Source organism: Chiloscyllium plagiosum, unplaced genomic scaffold, assembly GCF_037043375.1.
Source record: "Chiloscyllium plagiosum isolate Xiang-an unplaced genomic scaffold, Cpla_swu_hap1 HiC_scaffold_21, whole genome shotgun sequence".
NCBI classification, from domain to species: Eukaryota; Metazoa; Chordata; class Chondrichthyes; order Orectolobiformes; family Hemiscylliidae; genus Chiloscyllium; species Chiloscyllium plagiosum.
Genome location: NW_028270159.1, coordinates 18541880 through 18569560, shown reverse-complemented (window position 1 = coordinate 18569560; position 27681 = coordinate 18541880). Strand labels below are relative to the sequence as shown.

General features: G+C 41.8%; 1 protein-coding gene across 1 annotated transcript in view; it reads left to right on the top strand.

The window, feature by feature from the left end:
* The window catches only part of LOC122564894 (torsin-1A-like), a 40562-nt gene that overhangs the window by 8917 nt on the left and 3964 nt on the right, over positions 1-27681 (top strand). The window contains exons 2-4 of the mRNA XM_043720308.2: positions 2656-2921; positions 4704-4879; positions 26259-26386. Of these exons, the coding sequence (XP_043576243.1) occupies positions 2656-2921; positions 4704-4879; positions 26259-26386 (570 nt within the window). The remainder of the gene's footprint in view (positions 1-2655; positions 2922-4703; positions 4880-26258; positions 26387-27681) is intronic.

The following is a 27681-nucleotide window of genomic DNA, read 5'->3' as shown; positions in this document are numbered from 1 at the left end:
ATGATTTTGAGTCATACTTGGCTCATGGGAAGATGGTTGCGGTTGTTAGAGGTCAGTCACCTCAGCTCCAGGACATATCTGCAGGAGTTCCTCAGGGTAGTGTCCTTGGCCCAACCATCTCAGCTGCTTTATCAATGATCTTTCCATCATAAGGTCAGAAGTGGGTATGTTCACCGATGATTTCATAACGATCAGCACCATTTGTAACTGAAGCAGTTTGTTTCCAAATGCAACAAGATCTGGACAATATCTAGGCTTGGGCTGACAGTAGCAAGTAATATTTGCACCACACAAATGCCACCCTATTGGCATCACTAACAAGAGACAATCTAACCCCTACTCCTTTTCATTCCATGATGTTAGCATCACTGAATCCCATCCCAGCAACATCCTGGGGGTTACATTGGCCACATAAACACATTAGCTGCAAGAGCAGGTCAGAGGCTAGGAATACTGCGGTGATAAGTCACCTTCTGACTCCCCAAAGCCTGTCCACCATCTACAAGGCACAAGTCAAGACTGTAATGGAATACTGCCCACTTGTCTGGATGGAGGCAGTTCCAACGACACTTAAGAAGCTTGACACCATTCAGGATAAAGCCCACTTTATTGGCAACATCCACAAGCAACCACTCCCTCCACCACCAATGCTCAGTAGCATCAGGGTGTACTATCTAAATGTAGCATTGCAGAAATTAATCAAATATCCTTGAGACAACACTTTCCAAACCCATGATCACTATCATCCTAAAGGACGCAGTCAGCAGATACATGGATCACAGTCGTTGATGTATTTTTAACAGTTTGGAGGCTGAGGTCAAGTTGGTTTTCTCACCACCTGGCACAGCCCCAATTTGGCAGGACTTTGCCTCGATTGATGGTGATAATATTGATCCAGTCTTGGTGATGTTTGCTGATTGTCCTTGTTTCTCTGAGCCTTTCTGTGAAGGATGTCCAATATAAAGTTGCATAGGGAGAGTGGTAATCGTTGACCAATGAAAATGATCCGAAATGGTTCTTGCCATGTCCACCAGACCAATTGCTCCCTCACTAAAGCTGACCTGTTCTGACTGTCAATAATTTGTCAATGCTGTTTGACTGTAGATGACCTCCACAAAGGCTAATCCATCCTCAGCTGACAGTTACACAGCGTGCATTCAACTTGGAGATGGGTTCCATGGCCCAACTCAGAGTGTGAAGATTGGAGATTCGAGCATCGCTCTAGTGGACCTGACTTCTTCAGATGTAGGCCACTATTCTGATGCTGTGCTGGAGGAGTGCTGCATGGTCAGAGGCGCTGCTTTTCAGATGAGGCATTAAATCAATGCTCCGTCTACTCTCTCTGAAGTGAAAGATCCCACTTCTTTCTAATGTGAAATGAGTTCGGGGGAGTTACTCCTGATGTCCTGGCCAATACTTATCCCTCAGTAGGCATCACCGGAAACTGTTTATTATCAAATGACTGTGTTTCTGGGATCTTGCTTTTCCCCAGTTGGCTGTGCTGTTTCCTGCAGTACAACAGTAACTGCATTGTGCAAGCATTTAATCAGCTGTATTTAGGAAGATCCTGGGATCAGGAAGGGTACTATGAATAATTTACAATCACTGCACAGTGATTAGGAATAAGTGTCCTTAACCTTCCCACTGCTGGCTATACACCAACTCACTACTTTTGCACCCTTACATTCTCGCACACTCACTTTCTCACACTTCCATTCACCGTCACTCTCATGCTCCCACACTTACACACACTCAGCCCCTCTCTCACACCCTCCTTCTCTCACTTACACACTCACTCACTTGTTCCCTTGCTTGCTCACACTTGCACATGCTCACACATTCTCGCTCTTACAGACTCACACACGCTGGCATGCTGCCACCGTTAGCAAAGCCACTTTCTGGGCAATTCTTCAGCACAGATCTGAATTAAGCTGGAGACATTTGTGTTCTGTGTGACCTTGCTCCTGACTAGATAAACTTTCTGAACCACGTTTGGGACTAATTCCCTTATTTATAATCATACTGCACCTGTAAATTGCAAACCACCTCAGTTTTAAACCAAGGGGCAAATATGATTTCCTACATGCATTCCTCCCTGTGCCTTTGTTCGAATTAAACTTTTATTTCATGCAGTGTGTATGTAAGTGTGCACATGCTGACCTTTGCTTGACAGAACTAACGCTGGGATGAAATCTGCAGTGTAACACCGGTATCTGCTCTAAAGCAGATATCATCTCCGAGAACTCTCAACAAATGCATCAATCCTCGTGGTGTACAGAGCTCGAAAACTCAGTGTTATGCAGATCATCTTTATGAATGTAAAAATAGTGGGGGGTTGGGGTTAAACTCCTTTCAATATGTTGAATGTTTACCAACAGCTACTTGTAAGATGAATGAAGTGTGTATTTCAGAGGCCGGGGGGGGGATTTCAGTTTGGAATTTAGCTCACTCGTAACTCTGACAGTCAGATTGCAACTGACCTAAAATCATTTGAGGACCCCTTACTTTGATCACAAATTCCTAACCCTTTGATAGTCTTGTCAGGTTTTTAAAGAATATTTAAATATTAATGATGACATTGAGTGGAAAATAAAAGAAGAAAAGGTAATTGAAGCGGTGATTGAGTGTTGCATTTGGACTCTTTCTCCCTTCTAGATCTGGAGTTGGATCTGTGTCGCCATGTGTATGGACAGCATGTGGCCAAAGAAGTGATCGTCAAAGCCATCAAACAGTTCCTGGCGAAGCACTCCCCAGTGAAACCCCTGGTCTTATCGTTCCATGGCTGGTCAGGGACTGGGAAAAGCTATGTTACTGCATTGTTAATGAGAAACTTGTACCGGGATGGGATGAAAAGCTCTTATGTGCACCAGTTTGTACCCACCTTGCACTTTCCCCATGCCTGCCAGGTTGACACGTACAAGGTAAGGGTTTTGGCAAGGACAGAAGAATGCACCTGTGTTCAGCCAGTTATCTTTGCAGTGAGAAAGCGGTCAACTATTTAAATGTGTAGATTGTCAGATTTTGAGTCCTTTTTCCCAATGGGGCGGCACAGATTTCAACATGAATGCACAGCGTGGAAGGTTTAGCATTTTAAAAAAACTAGATGGTCTGAGAGGCAAAAATCCAAGTGAATGTACACATGCACAAACATTCAGAGTTTTTTAATTGTACAGAGGCTGTAACAATGAGCCTTGCTGTTCAGGGGGAGTTGTGGTGTTGCACTTTCACTGTTTGAAAGTCATAAATACTTTTGAGCAGTTCGGAGACACTGACACTGTCCTGTTGTCTGGGCAGACAACACAGAGCTTCACACCTGTGCAGTTACACAAGAACACACCGAGATGAAGTGAGTTATACCAGAGAGCAGCTAAGAGAGTCTGTGATCTTACAGGATCTATTTAGAACTTTGCTTTGGGCCCGGATTAATAACCTTGCTGTAAATTGTAAGACGAGTAGTTCCGGACTCAAGTTTCTCCTATACTTGTTTTAATTTCAGATTTCCAGTATCCATGGTATATGTAAGAGAACCTTTGCCTACCTTGGCTCCTCTGCTGTAACCCATGTCCATGATGTAGTTATCTTCGGTGAGGAGAGAGTTGAGAAGGAGATTCCTTCATTGTAACCTCAGCCATGTGTGGGAATTGAAACCACACTGTTCAAATCACTCTGCATCATAAACCAGCCATCTAGCCAACTGAGCTAACTTTTTTTTAACTCATTCATGGGATGAGGACGTCGCTGGATAACTAGCATTTATTGCCCAACCCAAAGGGCAGTTAAGAGTCAATCACATTGCTGTGGGTCTGGAGTCACACGTAGGCCAGACCAGGTAGGGACAGCAGTTTCCTTCTCTAAAGGACATAACTGAAACCCAATTGACAGTGAACTGATCCCCAGTGGGAGGGGTATAAGATCATAAGGGTATAAATAGTGGATAGGAAGGCACTTATTCCACTAGTAGAGGGGTCAGTACCAGGGATCATAGATTTAAGGTAAGAGATAGAAACCAAAGAGGAGAGTTGAGGAGAAACTATTTCACCCAGAGAGTGATGGGAGCCTGGAACTCAGGGGTAGAAAGGGTGGTTTGAGTCATAAAGTCTTGAAATATTTGAGCAATATCTAGATGTTCACTTGCATTACTATAGTCTGCAGGGCTATGGGCCAAAAGCTGGAAAAAAGGGTCTGTGGAGTCAGATATTTACTGACTGGCAAGGACACGGTGCACCGAATGGTAAATATTGGCTGAATGCTGTACTCTATATCAGTGCTGTTTCAGTTCTGGCCTTGTGAACATCCCTGATTTTAATCACTGCACTGCTAGCTAGTGTGATTTCAACTACTTAGGTGCTAAACGCTGGAACTTCCTCCCTACTTTGCACTTTTAGGACACTCATTAAAACTATTGACTAAGTTTCTGAAGAGTTTAGGCAGAGAATTCCAGGGCGCGGGATCTAAATAACTGGAAGCCCATTGGCCAATAGTGGAGTGATTCAAATGGATGATGAACAGGGAGACTTGGTGAGAATTAGCATTAAGAATGTTAATGTGTGTAACCTTGCCTTTGTGAAGTTCAGTAATTAAATCGCTGAGTTGACAGTCAATCCTTTCTTGACATTAGAGTTCCCTGTTGCCATTGCAATCTAATGGGAAACACTGGTCTGATACCACTTGTGCACTCTCTGAAGGTGTTCTTGTCTTTTCAGGAGCAGTTGGAAAGTTGGATCAGTGGTAACTTGAGTGACTGCAGCAGATCTGTCTTTATATTTGATGAAATGGACAAAATGCACCCAGGTTTGATTGATGCAATCAAGCCCTTCCTCGGTAGTTCACATGTTATGTACGGAACAAATTATCGAAAGGCGATATTTATTTTTGTAAGGTAAGTGACAAGAAATGACAGCCAACACTTGTAAAACTTTAAGACGCACAGACAAGATATTAGTCAAAGTTAAATTTGCAACCGGGAAGCAAAGTTTAGGCTTCCACACTTGTACTGGTGCTCATTGCAAGGTGTTTCTGTGCTGACAGTGAATGCTGATTGGAGGAGAGACTCAGTACCTTGGCACATAGATCAAGGAATTGTTCATCTTCCTCAGTCAGTCGAACAAATGATTGGAGGCTGTGTATGTAAAATCTGTGGTGAAGAAATCTTTTCCCTGACAAGTGATGAGTTAGATTTAATTTTAAAATGCCCATTTAATGCACAGTTATCATTTGAAAGAGACTTGATGGAGCTCCGTATCAAAGCATCTGAACACTGGTCTTCAAATACATTGTCTTGTGTTAATTAAAATTGGTGCCACACTTCATGCTTTAGTCACCAGAGTTCACGGCTGGTGGTTTCAGCTGTGAACACAATGTGCTTTGGAACCAAAAGACAACTTGTTCACATCTAGGTGCAGGAGATTTCCTCCAGAGTGTCTTGACTGAGTTTAGACACAGAAACAGAGAGGGTGGTGAGGGTGTGGGAATGTCAGTGGACTACTCAGGCTAATAGTCAGGGACACTGGTTCAAGTCCCAACATCGATTTTACTTTTAATATACAGCTCATGAACATAAAACCCGTTTCAGTAATGGTGACTGTTAAACTACCCCTGATTATCATAACTCATTTTACTTGTTCATGCCATTTCGAGGCATCCCCACTTGGTCTGAGCTGCAAGTAATGTCAGAGCCACAGCAATGTGATGGACTCGGAAATGATGTGCTGAACCTGTCAGTTCAAGGAGAGTTTAGGATGGGTGACGAAAGTTGCCCAGCCAACTACCTTGTAGGTGTACACGCACATGCGCTCGCTCGCTCTCTCTTTCTCGCTCTCTCTTTCTCGCTCTCTCTTTCTCGCTCTCTCTTTCTCGCTCTCTCTTTCTCGTTCTCTCTTTCTCGCTCTCTCTTTCTCGTTCTCTCTTTCTCGTTCTCTCTTTCTCGCTCTCTCTTTCTCGCTCTCTCTTTCTCGCTCTCTCTTTCTCGCTCTCTCTTTCTCGCTCTCTCTTTCTCGTTCTCTCTTTCTCGCTCTCTCTTTCTCGCTCTCTCTTTCTCGCTCTTTCTCGCTCTTTCTCGCTCTCTCTCGCTCTCTCTCGCTCTCTCTCGCTCTCTCTCGCTCTCTCTCGCTCTCTCTCGCTCTCTCTTGCGCGCTCTCTCGCTCTCGCTCTCTCTCGCTCTCTCTCGCTCTCTCTCGCTCTCTCTCGCTCTCTCTCGCTCTCTCTCTCTCGCTCTCGCTCTCTCTCGCTCTCTCTCGCTCTCTCTCGCTCTCTCTCGCTCTCTCTCGCTCTCTCGCGCTCTCTCGCGCTCTCTCGCGCTCTCTCGCGCTCTCTCGCGCTCTCTCGCGCTCTCTCGCGCTCTCTCGCGCTCTCTCGCGCTCTCTCGCGCTCTCTCTCGCTCTCTCGCTCTCTCTCACATTATCTCCTGTGCTCTCATTCCCTCTCTCTTTCTTGATCTCATTTCTCTCCCGCCCCTCCCCCCCTTCTCTCTCATTCTCTCCTTGGCGCGTGCAGGCGCTCTCTCTTCTCCTCCTCCTCCTCCTCCTCCCCCCCCACCTCACCAGTCTTCTCCACTCTACTCATTAGTTTTCTCACTGTCATTCTCTACCTAGCTCTTATTTTCTCTCTCTCTCTCTCTCTCTCTCTCTGCCCCTCCACTCTCATTTCTATTCTCTCACTCTCTCCCTTTCCCTGATTCTCATTCTCTCTTGCGCTCTACTTTGCTCTCGCTCTCTCCTCCTCTCTTTCTTTTCCCCTCTCTCATTCTTGTTTTCTCATTCTCTCTATTCCTCACTCTCATTCTCTTGCTTGCTCTGTCATGCACTTTTTGAGGGACTTCAAAGACTTAAAGCAAGTATGAATTACACTGAAAAGCATTTGGAACTCCAGTATAAAATGTATGTTTTAAAAAGTCCTTTCAAAATTAAAGATGTGGGATGATCCTGATTGCTTAGGGCTGCAGGTTTTGAGGGCGGGGTTTTTTTTTTCTGTAATTGCCTTTAGCATTATGTTTAATTGTTCAGAATATCTGGTTCTGTCCTTGGGTTCCAGTCTCTTTATTACATTAGACCACACAACAGTAACAACAACTTGTATGTACAGAACAACTTTGATTATCCAAACATCAATTATCTGAATTTCGGATTATCCAATCAAGGTCTCGAGGTACCATAAAAACGCTATCCATTAATGTGAAGAATCAGTTATCCAAACTCTCAGTTATCCAAACAAAATACTCCCCACCCATCTTGTTTGGATAATCGAGGTTGTTCTGTAAATACTGCAGTGCCTTCAACTGAATAAACCAAAGTGCTACATAGAGAAGTATTATAAAACAAAATTTAGTATCAATCTCTGTCAAATTGCTTTACACCTTTAAAAGCAGCAATTGGGTTCATTGTGATATGTCCATGTAATAAGAGAATTGTTTTTATTCAAATATTATCTGTATTTCCACCTGTACATTTGTTTTCAATTAACAAATCTGTAGTAGATGTGGATTTTAAACTCTTATTAATTACATAATGTCACCAGAATCTGATCTTGTATTAATATTATTAATCTGTGTATTATCTTATAAAGATTGTTGTCCATTTGTGTAAGTTGACTAGAGTAACAATTGTCTAGATTAATAGCAAATTGATTTTAAAATCTTGAGAAACACAGTAATGTTGCATAGAACAGAGAACATTACAGCACAGTACAGGCCTTTGGCTCTCTGTTGCACCGACCCGAATTAACCCGAATTAACCCGATGCCCATCTAACCTACACGGTTCCATTATTATCCATATATTTATCCAATGCCCATTTAAATGCCCTTAATGTCAGCGAGTCTACTACAGTTGCAGGCAGGCCATTCCACACCCCTACTACTCTGAGTAAAGAAAGTACCCCAATATCTGTCCTAAATCTATCACCCCTCAATTTAAAGCTATGTCCTCTCATGTTAGCCTTCACCATCTGAGGAAAAAGGCTCTCACTGTCCACCCTATCTAACCCTCTGATTATCTTATGCATCTCAATTAAGTCACCTCTCACCCTTCTTCTCGCCAATGAAAACAATCTCAATTCCCTCAGCCTTTCCTCGTAAGACCTTCCTTCCATACAGGCAACATCCTTGTAAACCTCCTCTGAACCCTTTCCAAAGCTTCCACATCCTTCCTGTAATGTGGTGACCAGAACTGTACACAATACTCCAGGTGTGGCCTTACCAGTGTCTTTTACAGCTGAAGCATGACCTTGTGGCTCTGAAACTGAATCCCCCTACCAATAAACGCAAATACACCGTATGCCTTCTTAACAACCCTATCAGCCTCGGTGGCAGGTTTCTGGGATTTATGCTCCTGGACACCGAGGTCTCTCTGATCATCTACACTGCCAAGAATTTTACCATTAGCCCAGTACTCTGTATTCCTGTTACTTCTTCCGAAGTGAACTACCTCACACTTTTCCGCATTAAACTCTATTTGCCACTTCTCAGCCCAGCTCTGCATCTTATCCATGTCCCTCTGTAACCCACAACATGCTTCGGCACTATCCACAACTCTGCCTACCTTAGTGTCATCTGCAAATTTACCAACCCATCCTTCTACATCCACATCCAGATCATTTATAAAAATGACAAACAGCAGTGGCCCCAAAACAGATCCTTGTGGCATACCACTGGTAACTGAGCTCCAGGATGAACATTTCCCATCAACCATCACCCTCTGTCTTCTTTCAGCTAGCCAATTTCTGATCCAAACCATGAAAACATCTTCAATCCCAAAACTCCGTATTTTGTGCAATAGCCTCCCATTTGGAACCTTATCACATGTCTTACTGAAGTTCATATACACCACATTAGCTGCTTTGCCTTCATCCACCTGTTTTTTCACCTTTGTGAAGAACTCTAAGGTTGGTTAGGCATGACCTACCCTTCACAAAACTGTGTTGACTATCTCTAATCAAATTATTCCTTTTCCAAATGATTATAAATCTTATTTCTTATAACCTTTCCAACACCTTACCCACGACCGAAGTAAGGCTCACTGGCCTATAATTGCCAGGGTTGTCTTGACTCCCCGTCTTAAACAAGGGAACATTTGCTATCCTCCAGTCTTCTGGCACTACTCCTATCAACAATGATGACATAAAGATCAACGCCAACGGCTCTGCAATCTCCTCCCTGGCTTCCCAGAGAATCCAAGGATAAATCACATCCAACCCAGGGATTTTATCTATTTTCAGATCTTCCAAAATTGCTAAAACTTCCTTTTTGTCAACCGCAATCCCACCTAATGTAGTACCCCGTATCTCCGTATTCTCATTAACATTGCCCTTTTCCAATGTGATAACTGACAAAAAGTATTCATTGAGCACTTCCCCTATGTCCTCAGATTCCACACACAGCTTCCCACTACTGTCTTTGATTGGCCCTAATCATCCTCTGATCATTTTTATATTCCTGATATACCTATAGAAGACCTTAGGGTTTTCTTGATCCTATCCGCCAACAACTTCTCCTCCTGGCTCATCTTAGCCCTCTCTATAGATCTTTTCTGGCTAACTTATAACTCTCAAGCCCCCTAACTGAGCCTTCACGCCTCATCCTCAAAAAAAAGCAGCCTCCTTCCTCTTGACAAGAGCTTCATCTTCTTTAGTAAACCATGGCTCCCCCTCTCACCAACTACCTCCCTGCCTGATAGTTATATACTTATCAAGCACCCGCAATAGCTGTTCCTTGAATAAGCTCTATATTTCAAGAGTGTGCATCTCCTGCAGTTTCTTCCCCATCCTATGCATCCTAAACTGTGCCTAATCGCATCATAATTGTCTTACCCCTATTTCCCCCATATTCCCCTTTCCCTGCGGTATATACCTATCCCTGCCCATTGCTATTGTAAACATAACCGAATCGTGGTCACTATTGCCAAAGTGTTCACATTTCTCCAAACCTAACATCATTCCCCAGTACCAAATCCAATATGGCATCGCCCCATGTTGGACTGTCTACATACTGTGTCAGAAAACTCTCCTGCACACAGAACAAAAACTGACCCATCTAAATTACTTGAACTATAGTATTCCAAAAGTCAATATTGGGGAAGTCCCCATAACAACTACCGTTACTGTTGCTCCTATCGAAAATCATCTATCCTATCCTTTCCACTATATCCATGGAACAATTTGGAGGCCTATAGAAAACTCCCAACAGGGTGACGTGTCCTTTCCTGTGTCTAACCTCAGCCAAACTACCTCAGTGGATGAATCCTCAAACGTTATCTCAGCTGCTGCAAAATTACCGTTGATTAACAATACCAACCCCCCCCCCCTTTTTTATTTTACCATCTTCTCTGGTCTTGTTGAAACATCTAAATCCTGGAATCTGCAACAACCATTCCTGTCCCCCTTCTGGCCATGTCTCTGAAATGGTCACAACATCGAAATCCCAGGTACCAACCCATACTGCAAGTTCACCCATCTTATTCCGGATGCTCTTGGCATTGAAGAACACCCATTTCAAACCAACATCCTGATTGCCGGTGGCTTATCGTGGCCTTGTAAACCTATCCCTGACTTCACTACCCTCAACCTTCTGTACACTGGAACTACAATTCAGGTTCCCATCCCCCTGCAACATTAGTTTAACCCCCTCTCCACTGCAGAGCATTAGCAAATTCCCCCCCCCCCCCCCAGGGTATTGGTACCCCACTGGTTCACGTGAAGGCCATCCTGTTTGTAGAGGTTCCATCTTCCCCAGAAAGAGTTCTAATCATCTAAGCATCCAAAACCCTCCCTTCTGCACCATCTCTGTACTCGATTCACTAGCATGTGGCACGGGCAACAAACCAGAGATAGCAAATCTGTTTGTTCTAGCTCTAAGCTTTCATCCTAACTCCATGAATTTTTGCCTTATGACATTGGGTAAACCCTCCTGCTTAATTTAAACCAGCAACACAAACAATTTATCCTGTGCAGTAATCTGTGAAAATTCGAGAGGCCAAGAACTATTTAAAGTAAAAATTAACAACTTTTATTTCTTAAAATATAACAGAGAATAATTAACTAATAACTATTTACAACTCCTTCCTCTAACCTATCTTTTACTTTCCCTCTACAATACTGGTCCAATAAAAATCCCAATTAAGATTTACAGAACAAAACTTCTTATCTCAAAACCAGGCAGCTTTTGGTTCTTCTCGGTATTCCTGTCTTCTTTTCTTCTTGGGAATTCTCCTTCACAGGTTACTGATTAATAAAGGTACCTTTTAAAAGAGCTATTTTTCAGGCAGTCTTTACATGCTGGTAGCTTGGCAGTTCTCCTCCCAACTGTTCAATTTTCCCTGGTCTTATATCCCTAAAGTATTGGATTGTGGCATTGGCTTTTAAGGTTGTCAATATACTGAACTTAAACTTGATTGGAGGTTGGTATTTTGGGGTATAATTTAAACTGATTGTTTGAAATCAAATTTGTTTTTGACTCCAGGCAACCAGCTAATTGAGTTGTTCTACCAAATGTTACTTTTTTTCCAGAACACTTGGTTCTGTCAGGTAGTTCTACAAGCTAATAACTTAAAGGTACAGTACACCCACATCTTCAAAACACCTCCCCCCTTAAGAAAAAATGAACCATTATAATGAAAAGATGGTTTCATTTTTTTCTTCTATTTGTTTTTAACACATTACCCTAACATATAGATAACTTGAATATAAGTTCACCTTAACTTCTTCCCATATACCTCTATAAATAACATTAAATAAGTACAAATCTCATCAAAACTTGCAGTTAAATCTACGACACATCTGCAAATGCATTCTTATGACCTGCAAAATGTCCAATTTTTAAATTAAAAGATTGTAACATAAGACTCCAACAAAATAGTCTCATATTCTCGTCTTTAAAGCTTTCTAAGAATGTAAGTGGATTGTGATCCATATACGCCACCATCTCCAACATATTGTTTGTGACATACACATTAAAATGTTGTCAGGCCAGTACCAGACTAATAGTTTCTTTTCGATTATGGAGAATTTCCTCTGGTGGATATTGATCTTCTTCGAAAAGTAACTAAAGGGCAGTTCAATCTGTAGGAGTACAGCTCCAACTCCAATGTCACTAGCATCGATGGCGACTTTAAAAGGTTTTGAAAAGTTTGGTGTAGCTAGAACTGGTTTGGTGGTTAATATGACTTTCAAATGGTTGAATGCCTCCTGGTATGGTTTTGTCCACTGAAACTTTGTTGTTCTTCAACAAAATGGTTAGCTGTACCACCACACTGCTGAAGTTTGGAACAAACTTCTAATAGAATCCGCTGAGTCATAAGAATCGAAGTAGCTCTTTCTTCGAAGTTGGTCGTGGAAGTTCCTCGATGATCCCACGGAACGCAAAGACGAAGGCCAACCTTCCATGACCGACGTTATATCCCAAGAATATCATCTCTGCTTTTGCGAATTTAGTTTATTTAAGTTTATCACCAGTATCTGCCAACTGTACTATGTCATCATTCCAGGAATTACTAAAGATGGCTACATCGTCCAAATAGACTGCACAGTTTGTTAACGCAGCCACAACTCTGCTGATGAGTCTTTGGAATGGGGTGGGCGCGTTCTTCACTCCAAAGGGCATCACTTTAAACTGATATAGTCCATTTGGGGTTACAAATGCAGAATTTTCTTTTGCTGACTCTGATAAAGGTACCTGCCAGTAGCCACGCATTAAGTCCAACTTGGTGATGTATTTGGCATGTCCAACTTTCTTGATACAGTCCTCCAATCTAGGAATTGGATAGGAGTCCGATTTTGTAACAGCGTTAACCTTCCAGTAATCCACGCAGATTAGTTGAGTCTCGTCCAGTTTGGGAACTAAGACGATCGGCGAGTTCCGCTCGCTGTGGCTTGGTTTGATGATGTCCTTGTTGAGCATGAGCTCCACCTCCATCTGGACCTGTCTCGCTTTGAAAGGATTGAGCCGACAGGGGTGTTGTTTTATCAGAGCAGTATTCCCTACGTCTGCTTCATGTACAATAGCATTAGTCCTCCCCATCTGATTTTTACAATCATACTTATAATGCAGTAACAAATCTTTCAACTGCGTTCTATGCTCCTGAGACGGATAGCTTACTAATCTATCCCACTCCTCAATGACTTCTTCATTTTTAAATCTATTTTGAAGCATGTCAAAATCAACATCATCTGGATTCCATTCCTCACTCGGCGGGCAGTAACTAACTCCTGTTTTTCCTGTTCTTTCTCCCTAGTATTATACCCGATACCTTTTTTTTCCTATCTGGCATCTTTACAAAATAGTTCGCCTGACAATTTTTTCTTAATTTGATAGGGACCACTAAACCTGGCTTTGAAGGGATCTCCTATCACTGGTCACAATACTAGCACGTCATCCCCTCAGGAAAACATCCGAGTCTCGGAGCTTTTATCTGTCGCCTGCTTCATTCTATACTGTGCCCTCTTTTGATGCTGTTTAGCTAACTCACCTACACAATTTAGTCTCTCTTTCACCTCCAGTACATAATCTAAGGGTGAGACCTCCAACTTTGATCCTGTCAATTTTTCTTTAATTTCAAAGGGCCTCTCACTTCATGCCTGAATATTAATGCAAAGGGAGTGAACTGAGTAGATTCATTTGGGGCATCTCTAATGGCAAACAATAAAAATGTTTTGTTTATCCCAGCCGTTTGGCTAATCCTGTCAGTGTGCTCTCAACATGGTCTTCAAGGTCTGATGTCACCTTTCTGAAGCTCCCTGGAATAGAGGATGATACACACTGGATTTGAAGCTATCCATAACCACCTTAAACAGCCTAGCAGTAAAACTTTACCCTTGATCCAACTGAATTCTCTGGGTAGCCCATACCATGTGAAGAAAGCTACTAACTCCTCTACCACCTTTTTTACCTTGATACTCCGCAATGGAATTGCCTCCGGAAACCTGGTAGACACATCCATATGGTTAACAAGTACTGATTCCCATTTTAGTTCTCGGGAAGGAACCTACACACTCAATTGTAACCCGCATGAAAGGTTCTTCAAATGCAGGAATTGGCAACAAAATGCTAGTTTTATTACAGCCTGTGGCTTACCTACCATTTGGCATGTATGGTATGTTCGGCAAAAGTTAACCACATCCTTGTGCATTGCAGGCCAATAAAAATGGCTTTGTACCTTAACCTGAGTCTTTCGTACGCCTAGGTGACCTCCTACAGGTAGTTCATGTGCAACCCATAACACCACCTGTCTGTATGCTACTGGCAACACAATCTGATGCACTTTGGCCCATTTCTCCGCTGCACTAACCTGCCATGGTCTCTATTTCCATCTTAGGATTCTATCTTTCAGAAAATAACCCACCAAAATATTCTCTGCCTTCTTTTCGGAGTATGCATCCACATACATATCTTTTATTGTCTTGTCTTTCTGTTTGAAAGTGTCTTAGTCTTTCTGGACTAAACAATTCTGTCTGACCCTCTACTTGTTCAGGTTTTTCCTACACCATTACGTCAAACAGAGTATCTGCTAACTGAACCTCAACTCCTTCATAGAACATAGAACAATACAGTGCAGAACAGGCCCTTCGGCCCTCGGTTTTGCGCCGACCTGTGAACTATTCTCAGACCATCCCCCTACACTATCCCAAAGTCATCCATGTGCTTATCTAAGGATTGTTTAAATCTCCCTAATGTGGCTGAGGTGACTACCTTAGCAGGTAGGGCATTCCACGCTCTTCGAGGAGAAAGTGAGGTCTGCAGATGCTGGAGATCAAAGTTGAAACTTTATTGCTGGAACAGCACAGCAGGTCAGGCAGCATCCAGGGAACAGGAGATTCGACGTTTCGGGCACAGGCCCTTCTTCAGGAATGATTCCACGCTCTTACCACTCTCTACGTAAAGAACCTGCCTCTGACATCTGTCTTAAATCTATCACCCTTCAATTTGTAGTTATGCCCCCTTGTACACGCTGATGTCATCATCCTAGAAAAAAAGACTTTCACTGTCTAATCCTCTGATCATCTTGTGTATCTCTATCAAATCCCCCCTTAGCCGCCACCTTTCCAATGAGAACAGACCCAAGTGTCTCAGCCTTTCCTCATAAGACCTTCCCTCTAGACCAGGAAACATCCTGGTAAATCTCCTCTGCACCTTTACCAATGCTTCCACATCCTTCCTGTAATGGGGCGACCAGAACTGTACACAATATTTCAAGTGTGGCTGCACTAGCATTTTGTATAGTTGCAGCATGACATTACGGCTCTGGACCTCAATCCCTCTACCAATGAAACCTAACACACCACATGCCGCCTTAACAGCACTATCAACCTGGGTGGCAACTTTCAGAGATCTATGCACATGGACTCCAAGATCCCTCTGCACATCCACACTATCAAGAATTTTTCCATTGACCCAGTACTCTGCCTTCCTGTTATTCTTCCCAAAGTGCATCACCTCACATTTAGCTGCATTGAACTCCATTTGCCACCTCTCAGCCCAATTCTGCAGTTTATCCAAGTCCCCCTGCAACCTGTAACACTCTTCCAAACTGTCCACTACTCCACCGACTTTAGTTTTGTCTGCAAATTTACTAATCCATCCACCTGTGACTGCGTCTAAGTCATTTATAAAAATGACAAACAGCAGTGGTCCCAAAACAGATCCTTGTGGCACACCACTAGTAACTGGACTCCAGACTGTATATTTTCCATCAACCACCACTTGCTGCCTTCTTTCAGAAAGCCAGTTTCTTATCCAAACTGCTAAATCACCTTCAATTCCATGCCTCTGCATTTTCTCCAACAGCCTACCATGTGGAACCTTATCAAAGGATTTACTGAAGTCAATGTATACCACGCCAACTGCCCTACCCTCATCTACATGCTTGGTCACCTTCTCAAAAAACTCAATGAGGTTTGTGAGACACGACCTGCCTTTGACGAAACCATGCTGGCTATCTGAAATCAAATTGTTGCTTGCTAAATGATTATAAATCTTATCTCATAATCCTTTCCAAAACCTTTCCTACAACAGAAGTAAGGCTCACTGGTCTATAATTACCTGGGCCATCTCTGCTGCCCTTCTTGAACAAGGGCACAACATTTGCAATTCTCCAGTCCTCAGGTACTAAACTAGTAGACAATGACGACTCAATTATCAAAGTCAAAGGCTCTGTTATCTCCTCCTAGCTTCCCAGAGAATCCTCGGATAAATCCCATCTAACCCAAGGGACTTACTCTCCTTCTAGAATTGATAACACCTGTGTGTAACTAACCTCAATCCTTTCTAGTCTAATATCTTTCTCCTTATTTTTTGCTTTGTGCTGTGACTTCTGATAGTGGATCTAGTTCCCACACAGTCTGGGAAAATACCAGGATATTTCTGTTTTAACTCCTCAGTTTCTTGGTCTTCCTTGAGCTTCTCCACAACAAGGGGTGTCACTCTCACCTTGGATCCTGCCAAATCATTCCCAAGAACAAACTGAATTCCTAGAACTGACTCCTTGTCAATTGTTCCAACTGTAACTTCCCCAGTCTTGAGTTGACACTCCAGCCTGATCTTACAGAGGGGAATGCTAAATTTCTGTCCATCTATCCCACAAATTACCACACTCTCAGGTAACAGATCAGAAAGAGTGCATATTCGCTCATCCCTTACTATTAGTGACTGGTTAGATCCTGTATCTCTCAAAATTATAACTTTGTATCCTTCTCCCCCATTCTTTCTGAGTAAACTTTACCCTCAGAGGTGAATTCTTTGTCGACGTCAAGTACTAACTCCATCCCCAGCCCTTGCTGAGGTTGTGCACTCTCCTGCAGTTCCTCGGCTCTGCTTGAGGTCTCCTTTACTACCTTCACTAATGCCACTGGCTTAGTTTCTTTAACCACATCTTTTCCCACAGCGCCTATCTTTAATGAGCAGCACTGTGACATTACATGTCCCACTTTACCACAGTGGAAACACTTGAGGCCTTTCACCACCTCTCCACCCTCTTGGGCTTCTTTTTTTATCCTGTGGTAAATTCTGAGCAGTGCTCTCTACTGTTGGTTTCGTAGTCCCCTTCTCCCAAGTTCTATCCCTCACAGGACAGAATTCTGGCTGGAGGCTTGTCTTATGCACCAACATGTACTCATCTGCTAATTCTGCTGCCCTTCTCACTTCCTGAACTTTCTGTTCCTCCACATGAATTCTTCCCGTCTCTGGAAGTGTGTTTTTTTTTAATAGATATTTTTATTAGAAATTTAACATTTTTACAAGTTTACAAAAATAAACAAAACTCTCAGATATAAACATTGATATACAATGAGCTCAAATATACAATAGCCAAAATTTGACAAAAAAAACAAAACAACAAAAAAAACCGAAAAGAAAAAAAAACAAACAAACAAACAAAACTCAACTATCTACTAATCTAACCTACAACTAACCAGGGTGTATATTTAAGTCTCTTACATGCTCGGGATGTGTTAGCATCAGATATAATAAAACCCGTATTCGTGCGGGATTCCTCCCCCGAGGGGCCGCGGACCAGCCAGGTTTGTAATCTCAATTAAATAAAAGCCCTTGTTAGGATAGCTGAAATATCTGTATTTATGTAATTCAAAAAGGGCTGCCATATTTTATAAAATAATTCAGTCTTTCGGTGCACCATATTTGTAAGGAAGTCAAGGGGAATACATTCCATAATTAGTCGGTGCCAATTTGAAAGTCCAGGGGGGCCCTCCGCCGCCCAGTTCACCAAAATATTTTTCCTTGCACAGAAAGAAAGAATAGAAAATAGTCTCTTCCCGTACGTGTCCAGGGAGGGAAAGTTCGAAAAGCCAAAGAGGAGAGATACGGGGTCCACTTTTATTTCCGTTTCTAAAATTTCTGTCAGGGTACTTGCTACTTTAGTCCAATATCTACGGATCTTATGACAGGTCCATAAGCAATGTACAAGAGTGCCCACCTCTATTTTGCATTTAGGACACATTGGAGATGCTCCTGCCTTAAATTTTGCCAATCGAACCGGTGCTATATGGGCCCTATGAAGTATCTTCAGCTGGATAGCCTGGGTTCTGTTACAAATAGTAATTCTTCTAGCATTTTCCCAGATATCATTCCACGTTTCTGTGGAGATTTCTAGTCCCAGATCCTGATCCCATGTTTTAAGCAGATTATCCATATCTCCCGATACTTCATCATGTAGTAAATGATAAATATTACTGACGGAAGATACCCCCACTGGTCGTAGGACACTACATTCTCTATCGGATTTATAAAGACTATCTAATAACGTAGTCTTCTTCTGTATATAATCTCGAATTTGAAAGTATCGAAAGAGGTCTCCATTGGGTAATCCGAATTTCTGACGCAGCTGTCCGAAAGACATCAGGACCCCATCTTTAAATAAATCCCCAAGACATGAGATACCCCTGGATCTCCAGAGTTTAAAAGTGGCATCTATTAACCCCGGTTGGAATCCCCATGCTCCCACTATCGGTGCATAGGGGGATGTTTTATGTGAATTACCCTCATTTTGCCGCATTATATTCCAAGCCTTGATTGTATTTAGTATTATAGGGTTTTTACAGTGATCTGTAATGATTTTCCTCTTGTCTGAGAATAAAAGGTTAATAAGTGGGTATTTTACTTGAGAAGCCTCGATGTCCAACCAGATTGATTGTGGATCAGACAAGACCCAATCAGCTATGTAACTTAATAGGGAACTTAATTGATATTTCCTAAAATCTGGGAAGTCCAATCCACCCCTTGCCTGTGGAAGCTGTAGCTTCTTCAGCTTAATGAGGGGCCGCCTATGATTCCAGATAAAGAAACTCAGCCAGCCGTATAATTTACATAAAGCCGTCCTCGGCAGCATTCTCATAGGATATAGGAGACGGGCAGGATATTCATTTTGATTAATGCTATTCTACCCAACCAGGAAATTGGCAGGTCTCCCCATCGCTGGAGGTCCTGCCTTATCCTTTCCAATAAATACACAAAATTAGCCTTATACAACTGACCAAATACTGGAGTAATAAAAATGCCTAAATATAAGAAACCCTCCAGGGACCAGCGAAAGGGAAAAAGGGAACCGTCCGCTAAGCGGGGTATCACAGCAAGGCCACCCATTGGCATAGCCTCCGATTTTGAAAAATTAATTTTATAGCCTGAGAATGCACTAAATGTATTAATAACTTGGATTAAGCGAGGTATGGACATCAAAGGGTTACTGAGGAATAGAAGAACATCATCTGCATAAAGGGTAATTTTATGTTTACCTGTACCAATCTTTGGGGCCACTATATTAGGATCAGCTCGTATAGCTTCTGCTAGTGGTTCAATTATTAGCGTGAATAACAATGGCGAGAGGGGACATCCCTGACGGCAGCCCCTACCCACACTGAAGCTATCCGAGCCTAATCCATTGGTAACCACAACTGCTTTGGGATCACTATACAATGTTGAGACCCATTTGGTAAACACCTGTCCAACACCAAACCTCTCCAATGTGTAAAACAAATATGACCATTCGACCCTATCAAATACCTTTTCCGCGTCTAATGAAACCACTACTCCTGGTATCTTTCCCTGATGACAAGCTTGAATCATATTCAGAGCCCTTCTAACATTATTGGATGATCTACGGCCCTTAATAAACCCCGTCTGATCCTCCTTTATAATATGTGGCAGTATCCTTTCTAGTCTCAGTGCTAATGTTTTAGAGAGGATTTTAAAATCTACATTTAGCAAGGATATTGGTCTGTATGATGTACAATCTTCTGGGTCCTTTCCTTTTTTAAGGATAAGAGAGATATTTGCCTCTTTCAGCGAAGGCGGGAGACAGCCCTGACTATATGCATAGTTATACATGTCCATAAGTGGACCAGCCAGTATTTCTGTAAATTCTTTATAGAATTCAGCTTGAAAGCCATCTGGGCCCGGCGCCTTACCATTTTGAAGATGCCTAATTGCATCAACTATTTCTTGGGATGTAAGAGGAGCATTTAGGACTGATACTTGTTCCGGAGTTAGGTCTGGAAAAGTCAAATTTTTAAAAAATGACTGCATCCTCTTCGTCCTATCTTCACAATCCTGTGATTTATATAACTCAGAATAGAATTCTTTAAAGGTCGCATTAATCTTTTTATGATCATGAGTCAAAATACCCGTACTTTCCTTGATAGACATAATAGTCTGAGGGGCCTTTTTTTTCTTTGCAAGAAATGCTAAGTATCTACCCGGTTTGTCGCCATATTCATATAACCTTTGCTTTGCAAATAATATTTCCCTCTTAGCCGTTTGAGTAAGTGTAGTGTTTAGAGCTGTCCTAAGAGCTGTAATCCTTTGCAATTTAATAATAGAAGGTCTATCAGTGTATGCTGTTTCAGCCGCTTTTAAGCGGGCTTCAAGCAGACGCTGTTGTTCTCCCTTTAGTTTCTTCTGGGTCGCTGAGTAGGAGATGATCAAGCCTCGCGTGTAAGCTTTGATGGTCTCCCACATCATTGATGGGTTGCTAGCTGTACCTGAATTAATTTCTAAAAAAGTTTTAAATTCTTGAGAGAAGTACTTTACAAATTTACTATCTTTCATTAAGAAGGGGTCCATACGCCAATGCCGAGGGGATGTCCCACTGTTCCTCGCCTTAGTTTCCATATATACAGCAGCGTGGTCAGAAATTGCTATATTACCTATTTTACAGGATGATATGGAATTTTAAAAAATCGAGGGGGCAAAAAACATATCAATTCTGGTATGACATTTATGTGGATTAGAGTAGAAAGAAAAATCTCTACCCTGTGGATGAAGACATCTCCATTCATCTACTAATCCTAATTCTTTGTTCAGATCCATCAATTGTCTAGATCTGGGAGATACTCCTGCAGTACTCTTGGGAATCCTGTCTATTTCCGGATCCATAATACAATTAAAGTCTCCCCCTATAATTATATGACGGGCATCAAAAGCCATCAATTTTGAAAAAGCTTCCGTTATAAATTTAAAGGGGTGTGCCGGGGGGCACTACAAATTTAAAATCCCATATTCCTCTCCATTTATGAGGGCTTTAATCAAGATATATCGTCCAGATTCGTCTTTTATCTGCTTTAGGATTTTGAAAGGGAAATTCTTCCGAACAAGAATAACAACTCCCCTGCTTTTTGAGCTAAAAGAAGAAAAAAGGCCTGATCAAATCCGCCCTGTCGTAATTTCAAGTGTTCTTTATCTGACAGGTGTGTCTCCTGTAGGAGAGCTATATCAACTCTTTCCTTCTTAAGATTTGATAATATTTTCTTCCTTTTGAGTGGCGAATTACTCCCCTTGACATTCCAGGTGCACCACTTAACCGACTGATCAACCATAATCCTCTGGGCCAATCCGAGACCCCTCGGGAGGGGGAACCCTATCCAGAACATCCCGAGCGTGGAACATGTAAAATTTACAAAAATAAAGCCTCTTTAATACACCCACAACAATACAGTAAAAAACTTTCTAAATAAAAAAAATATAAAACGTATCTAAGTGGAGACTTTCCCCCTTGTTCCCAGGGGGCGTCACTTCCTCTCCAAAAGTCCCTCATATCCTCTCCCAACCAATGCCCCACCCTTGACCCAGGCACTCCTCAATAAAATGAGGAGAATTCAAATATAATACAAAGCTAGAGTTAACAGTGAGCACCCTACCCCCACCCATACCAACACCTGGGTATATTTGGTAATGTTAATACCATATATAAACATATAACTATAAAATTACCACTTCAACAAATAATAATTAAATATGATAATACAAAATAACGAAGGGAAAACAACCCCGCTCCTAAAGACAGAGGTAAAATCGAATAAGGTAACCACCTCCCCCCACCAACATTAACCAAATCCCCCAGCTTATATATATATACATATATATACATACACATACACACACATATACATACATCCCTCATATATACATAAAATAATAACAGAAAACAACTCCAAGGGGGGGGGGGGGAGAAAATCAAATCCCTCTCCCCACCCCCCATGATAATATTAAGCAGTAAGGTAAGAGAAAAAAAAAGGGAGGGGATATAAACCAAAGCGGGGGGGGGGGAAAGGCAGACCAACATCCATTATGTCCTACAGTTTATCTAAGAGAGTCCAAGAATTCCTTAGCCTTTTCTGGTGATCCAAAGTTATATACGGATCCTTCATGGTTAAAGCGTAACATCGCTGGGTAGCGTAAGGAGTACTGAATATTTAAGTCCCTTAAACGCTTCTTCACCTCGTCGAATGCCTTCCTCTTTCGAACCAGAGCTGGGGAAAAGTCCTGAAATAGCATGATCTTGGATCCTTTGTAGATCATAGCTTGGGGGTCTTTTCCGAGATTTCTAGAGGCTTCTAGGAGTATCTGCCTCTCCCTGTAGCTCTGCAGCCGGAACAGGACCGGGCGTGGGCGCTGGTTCGAGCCGGGCCCGCGTATTGCGACCCAGTAGGCCCATTCCACCCTTACCTGGCCTGATCCAGCTTGCAGATTTAAAAGTTGTGGCAGCCACTGCTCCAGGAATGCTGTAAGCTGGCCTTCCTCTTCCCGTTCGGGAAGGTCCAGCAAACGAATATTTTTTCGGCAACCTCGATTATCGAGGTCGTCAATATGATTTTCCAAGGTCCGGACTCGCTGCTCGAGAGTCTGGACCTGATCCACGGCCGATTGAGCGGTTGTCTCGGAGGTCGCGGCCTTTAGCTCCGCCCCTCCGACTCAGCGTTGAATTTCTTCAATCTCACGGTCGTGCTTCTGCAGCGCGGCTGAGAGCGACTCCCAACGATTTCTGGATTCGACAATAAAAGCATCGATCTTCGAGTCAAGCTTGGAAAGCATTTCTGCAAGGCTTGTTACTGTTGGTAAGTCCCCCGGGGCGGCTGTGGACGCCTCTGCTGCAGCTGGAGAGTGTGTGCTTGCTGAGATCTGCGGGCTCCCTTCCCTTTAGTCATTTTAACTTAGGATTAAGTTGTTTAAATGTAATATTACACAACTAATTGAATTACAAAACTACTATAAATGATTTGGTGAGCTTGGTACGGGGTAGGTGACCCACTGTGCCCAAGTCTTGGGAGGAGCACTATAGACTCAGTCTTACTGGGTCGCTGCCATCTTGGATCCCCCGGAAGTGTGTTTTTAAGCTCCTCCAGCAAAATAATCTCTCTTAGAGCCTTTGGGCCCCCTACTGTACTCATGTATACCCATGGTTGTGTCGCCAAATACCAGACGACTGCCATTTACAAGTTCGCTGACGACACTACCATAGACTGTCAAATCTCAGATGGCGACAAAACAGACTACAGACAGGAGGTGGAAGACCTGGAAAAAAGGTGTACTCAGAACAACCTAGCTCTCAATGCCGGCAAAACCAAGGAACTCATTACTGACTTTTGACGGGATGTTACTCAAGCCCCCCCTACACATTAACAGCACATAGACGGAATGGGTGGACATTGTCAAGCTCCTGGGAGTGGTCATCCACAACAAACTTTCTTAGACTCTTCATGTAGACACACTGGTTACAAAGGCCCAACAACATCTTTTCTTCAGGCAGCTGAGGAAATTTGGCATGACGGCGAATACCCTTGCCAACCTTTATAGGTATGCCATCGAGAGCATTCTGTCTGGATGTATCACTACCTGGTATGGCAACTGTACTATTCAACATCGGAGATAGTTACAGGGATTGATGAACTCGGCCCGGACAATCACAAAGGCCAACCTCCCATCTATAGAATCCATCTAACAGGCCTAGTGTCAAGGAAAGGCCGCCAGCATTCTCAAAGATCCATCCCACCCTGGCAATGTTTTTCTACAACCTCTACCATCAGGGAGAAGTTACAGAAGCCTGAACACACGCACTAGCCAGTTTGTAACAGTTTCTACCGTACTGTTGTTAGAATACTGAATGGACTTACAAACTCTTAACATTCACTTGTACCTGTGTTTTTGTTTTTGCTGCTGTTTACCTATTATTTACTTGTCTATGCTACTTAACTATATGATCTACCTGTATTGCTCACAAGACAAAGCTTTTCACTGTGCCTTGGCACACGTGACAATAAATTCAATTCAAGGTCTTATCTATTTTCAAAGCACATACCCATCGATCAAAATGACAATGTTTAATTCTTTTGAACTTGAAATAAGTCTGACCTGGTTCCTCCTTTGTGTTTCTGAGTCACTGTCTATATGCTTCTGGTACTAATTCATAAATATTTAAAATAGCCTGTTTAACCTCTTCATAATCTCTTGATACCTCATCTTACAGTGCGTCAAATACCTCACAAGTTCTGCCTACCAGTTTAGTCTGAACTAGCATTACCCATAAATTCTCTGACCACTCCATCTGCCGAGCCAATTTTTCAAATTAAATAAAGAAGGCCTGAACATTTTTCTCATCAAAATTTGGCAGAGTTTTGACATATTTATATATCATTACCTTCTCTTAATCTCCATCCTGTTAACTTGACTTTGCTGACTAAGTTGCAACTTCTCAAGTTCAAATTCTGTCTCTGTTTCTCTCTCTTCTCTTCCTTTCTTCTCTCTCTCTTTGCTCAGCTAAGAACCTTCTGTCTCTCTTTTTCCTCTCTCTCCCTTTGTTTGTCTTCTAACTCTATTTTCCTGAAATGTAATTTAAGTTTTTTCTATCTCGACTGCACTTATCTATTTCTCTGACACACCTAAGTGTTTGAGTAATTCCCTTACAATTTCAGCTTTACTTTTGTCTTTTGTTAAACCCAAATCTAATTTCTTTGTTAATACTAAAACTATGGCCTTTTTCTTTTCTTCTAAGCTTTCTTGGCAAACCTGAGAATCATCTTCAAATCCCAGAACCTCTTTAGCAATTTTAAGAGCCATTTCTCTCACTTTTAATTTAATCAACCACAAGTCACCAAAATTAAACACACTGTCTCACATATTTTATTTAAAGATCTAGGACACTACCCTGCAAGTGTTTAAATTAGATTAGATTAAATTAGTTACAGTGTGGAAACAGGCCCTTCGGCCCAACAAGTCCACACCGCCCCGCCGAAGCGCAACCCACCCATACCCCTACATTTGCCTCTTACCTAACACTACAGGCAATTTAGCATGGACAATTCACCTGACTCTGCACATCTTTGGACTGTGGGAGGAAACCGGAGCACCCGGAGGAAACCCACGCAGACACTGGGAGAACGTGCAAACTCCACACAGTCAGTCGCCTGAGGCGGGAATTGAACCCAGGTCTCTGGCGCTGCGAGGCAGCAGTGCTAACCACTGTGCCACCGTGCTGCCCACAAATCTGCTGGGATTTTTTGTACCCCCAAATCTATTCAAATCTGTCTAAACCAGTTCAAGTCCCTGACGAGCCCCCAAACTGTTATGACATGGGGTAAACCCTCCTGCTTAATTTAAACCAGCAACACAGAAAAAATGTATCCCGTGCAGTAATCTGTGAAAATTCGAGAGGCCAAGAACTGTTTTTTAAAGTAAAAATTAACAACTTTATTTCTTAAAATATAATAGAATAATTAACTAACAACTATTTACAACTCCTTCCTCTAACCTATCTTTTACTTTCTCCTCTACAATACTGGTCCAATAAAAATCCCGATTAAGATTTACAAAGCAAAACTTTTTATCTCAAAATCAGGCAGCTTTTGGTTCTTCTTTGTATTCCTGTCTTCTTTTCTTCTTAGGGATTCTGCTTCACAGGTTATTGATCGATAAAGGTACCTTTAAGAGAGCTACCTTTTTGGGCAGTCTTTACTGGTGGTTTGGCAGTTCTCCTCCCAATTGTTCAACTTTCCCTGGTCTTATACCCCAAAGTATCAGATTGTGTCATTGGCTTTTAAGATTGTCAATATACTCAATTTAAACTTGATTGGAGGTTGGTATTTTGGGGTATAATTTAAACTGATTGGTCAAATTTGAATTCAAATTTGTTTTTGTCTCAAGGCAACCAGCTAATCGAGTTATTCGACCAAATGTTACTTTTTTTTTCAGAACGCTTAATTCTGTTAGGTAGTTCTACTAGCTATTAACTTTCTTAAAGGTATAGTGCACCCACATCTTCACAACAGGAAAGATCGTCAAACATTTGCCTGTTGAATCATAAAGAACCTCTCATGACGGACATATAAATGTAGCATCTGAAGAAATTATAACTTGACAATTAACTAGCACCAATGAATAACAAACTGCTGACTGGCTTGACAGTAAATAGCTGATCATTGTGTGGTGTGTAGCTGTTGATGGCAAAGTTTACTCATTTCACTATCGTTATTTTCATGATTATGTCTCATAACCAGCAATGCTGGAGGTGAGCAGATAAACAACGTGGTGCTACACTTCTGGAAGATTCAAAAGGACAGGGAGGAAATTCAATTGGAAGACTTGGAGTCCAAAATATCCAAGGCAGTTTTCAATAATAGACTCAGTAAGTCATCACTATTTTTTTAAAGAAGGATTATTTTAATAAACGTCCGTATTGTCGATGTGTTGTCTTCATTCAGTAGTGTATGTCCTCATTGAACACAGTCATTATAGTTCTAGCTTTACCAATGTGTTCAGATACTGTACTTATAATATTCATATTGCACAACAAATGAAAAGTAAGGTTATTGGTGCAGTCATTATGCTTTGATAATATTCGTCTTATTTCTAGTTACAGAACATCATCTTTGTTTGTTTTCCCAGTCGGACCATTCCATTTCTGAGACCCCTCTCTAAATTTCAGTGATGTCTAGTTGCACCATCATTCAAAACCATCTAATCTATCCAAAGAAAAGAAAAGATTTTGCGACCTTTGTGTTTTACAGAGCACTTGACTGTTTTCAGTGGAGAAATTTAAATGTCATGGTTTTCATTGTGCAGGGGCCCTTCATATTAGCTGTACAAAGAAGATCTAGGTCATTTTTAGGGAGAAACAAAGTTACATGTTATGTCTGAGAGCGTTTCTTTAATAAAATTGAGATGTGTTCATATTTATACAAACAATATGTTATAACAATGTGATAATTAGCATTTTGTGAAAGAAAATCTTTTATTTCCTAATAGTTTTCAAACTTGTGTTTAGGATCTGTAGGTTCAATATAGGTTCAAGTGAGAAATTCACACTGACAGCTCAATAGCTCTGTAGTACCTTGCGACACTGGCGTTGTGCCAGGATGTATAAATTACAGAACTGGTGCAAGAATGATGGGCTGCATGGCATCCTTCCTGCCCAGTAACAATTCTGTGATTATGTATATAGTCAAGAGGACACGGAGGATTTCATGTTATTAATGTTGAATGTGACCATGGAATCCAGAGGCTGTTGTACTTTGGCTTTTAATAAAACAATGAACCTCCTTCTGATTAGGGTGAAAAATTTGTACTTATTCCTTAACATCATTAAGAGATGAAGGCATACTCATTACCTTCATAAGCTTTTGGAATTGACGACTGGATGAACATTGCTCATATGATAAAATGTGATTAAGACAGTTACTTAAAAACAAACACAAATAGAAATTGTTGGAGAAACTCGGTAAGTCTGGCAACATCTGTGGACAGAAAGCAGAATTAATGTCTCAAGTTCAGTGTCCCTTCTTCAGGGAAAAAAAAGTAGGAACCCTGGTTCCTGAGGATTATTCAGAGCAGAGCAAAACACAAAAGTAAAGCAATAGTAAAACACTGGTCTGAATCCATTTGAAGTATTGTGTTCAATTCTGGGCTCTACACTTTACAAAG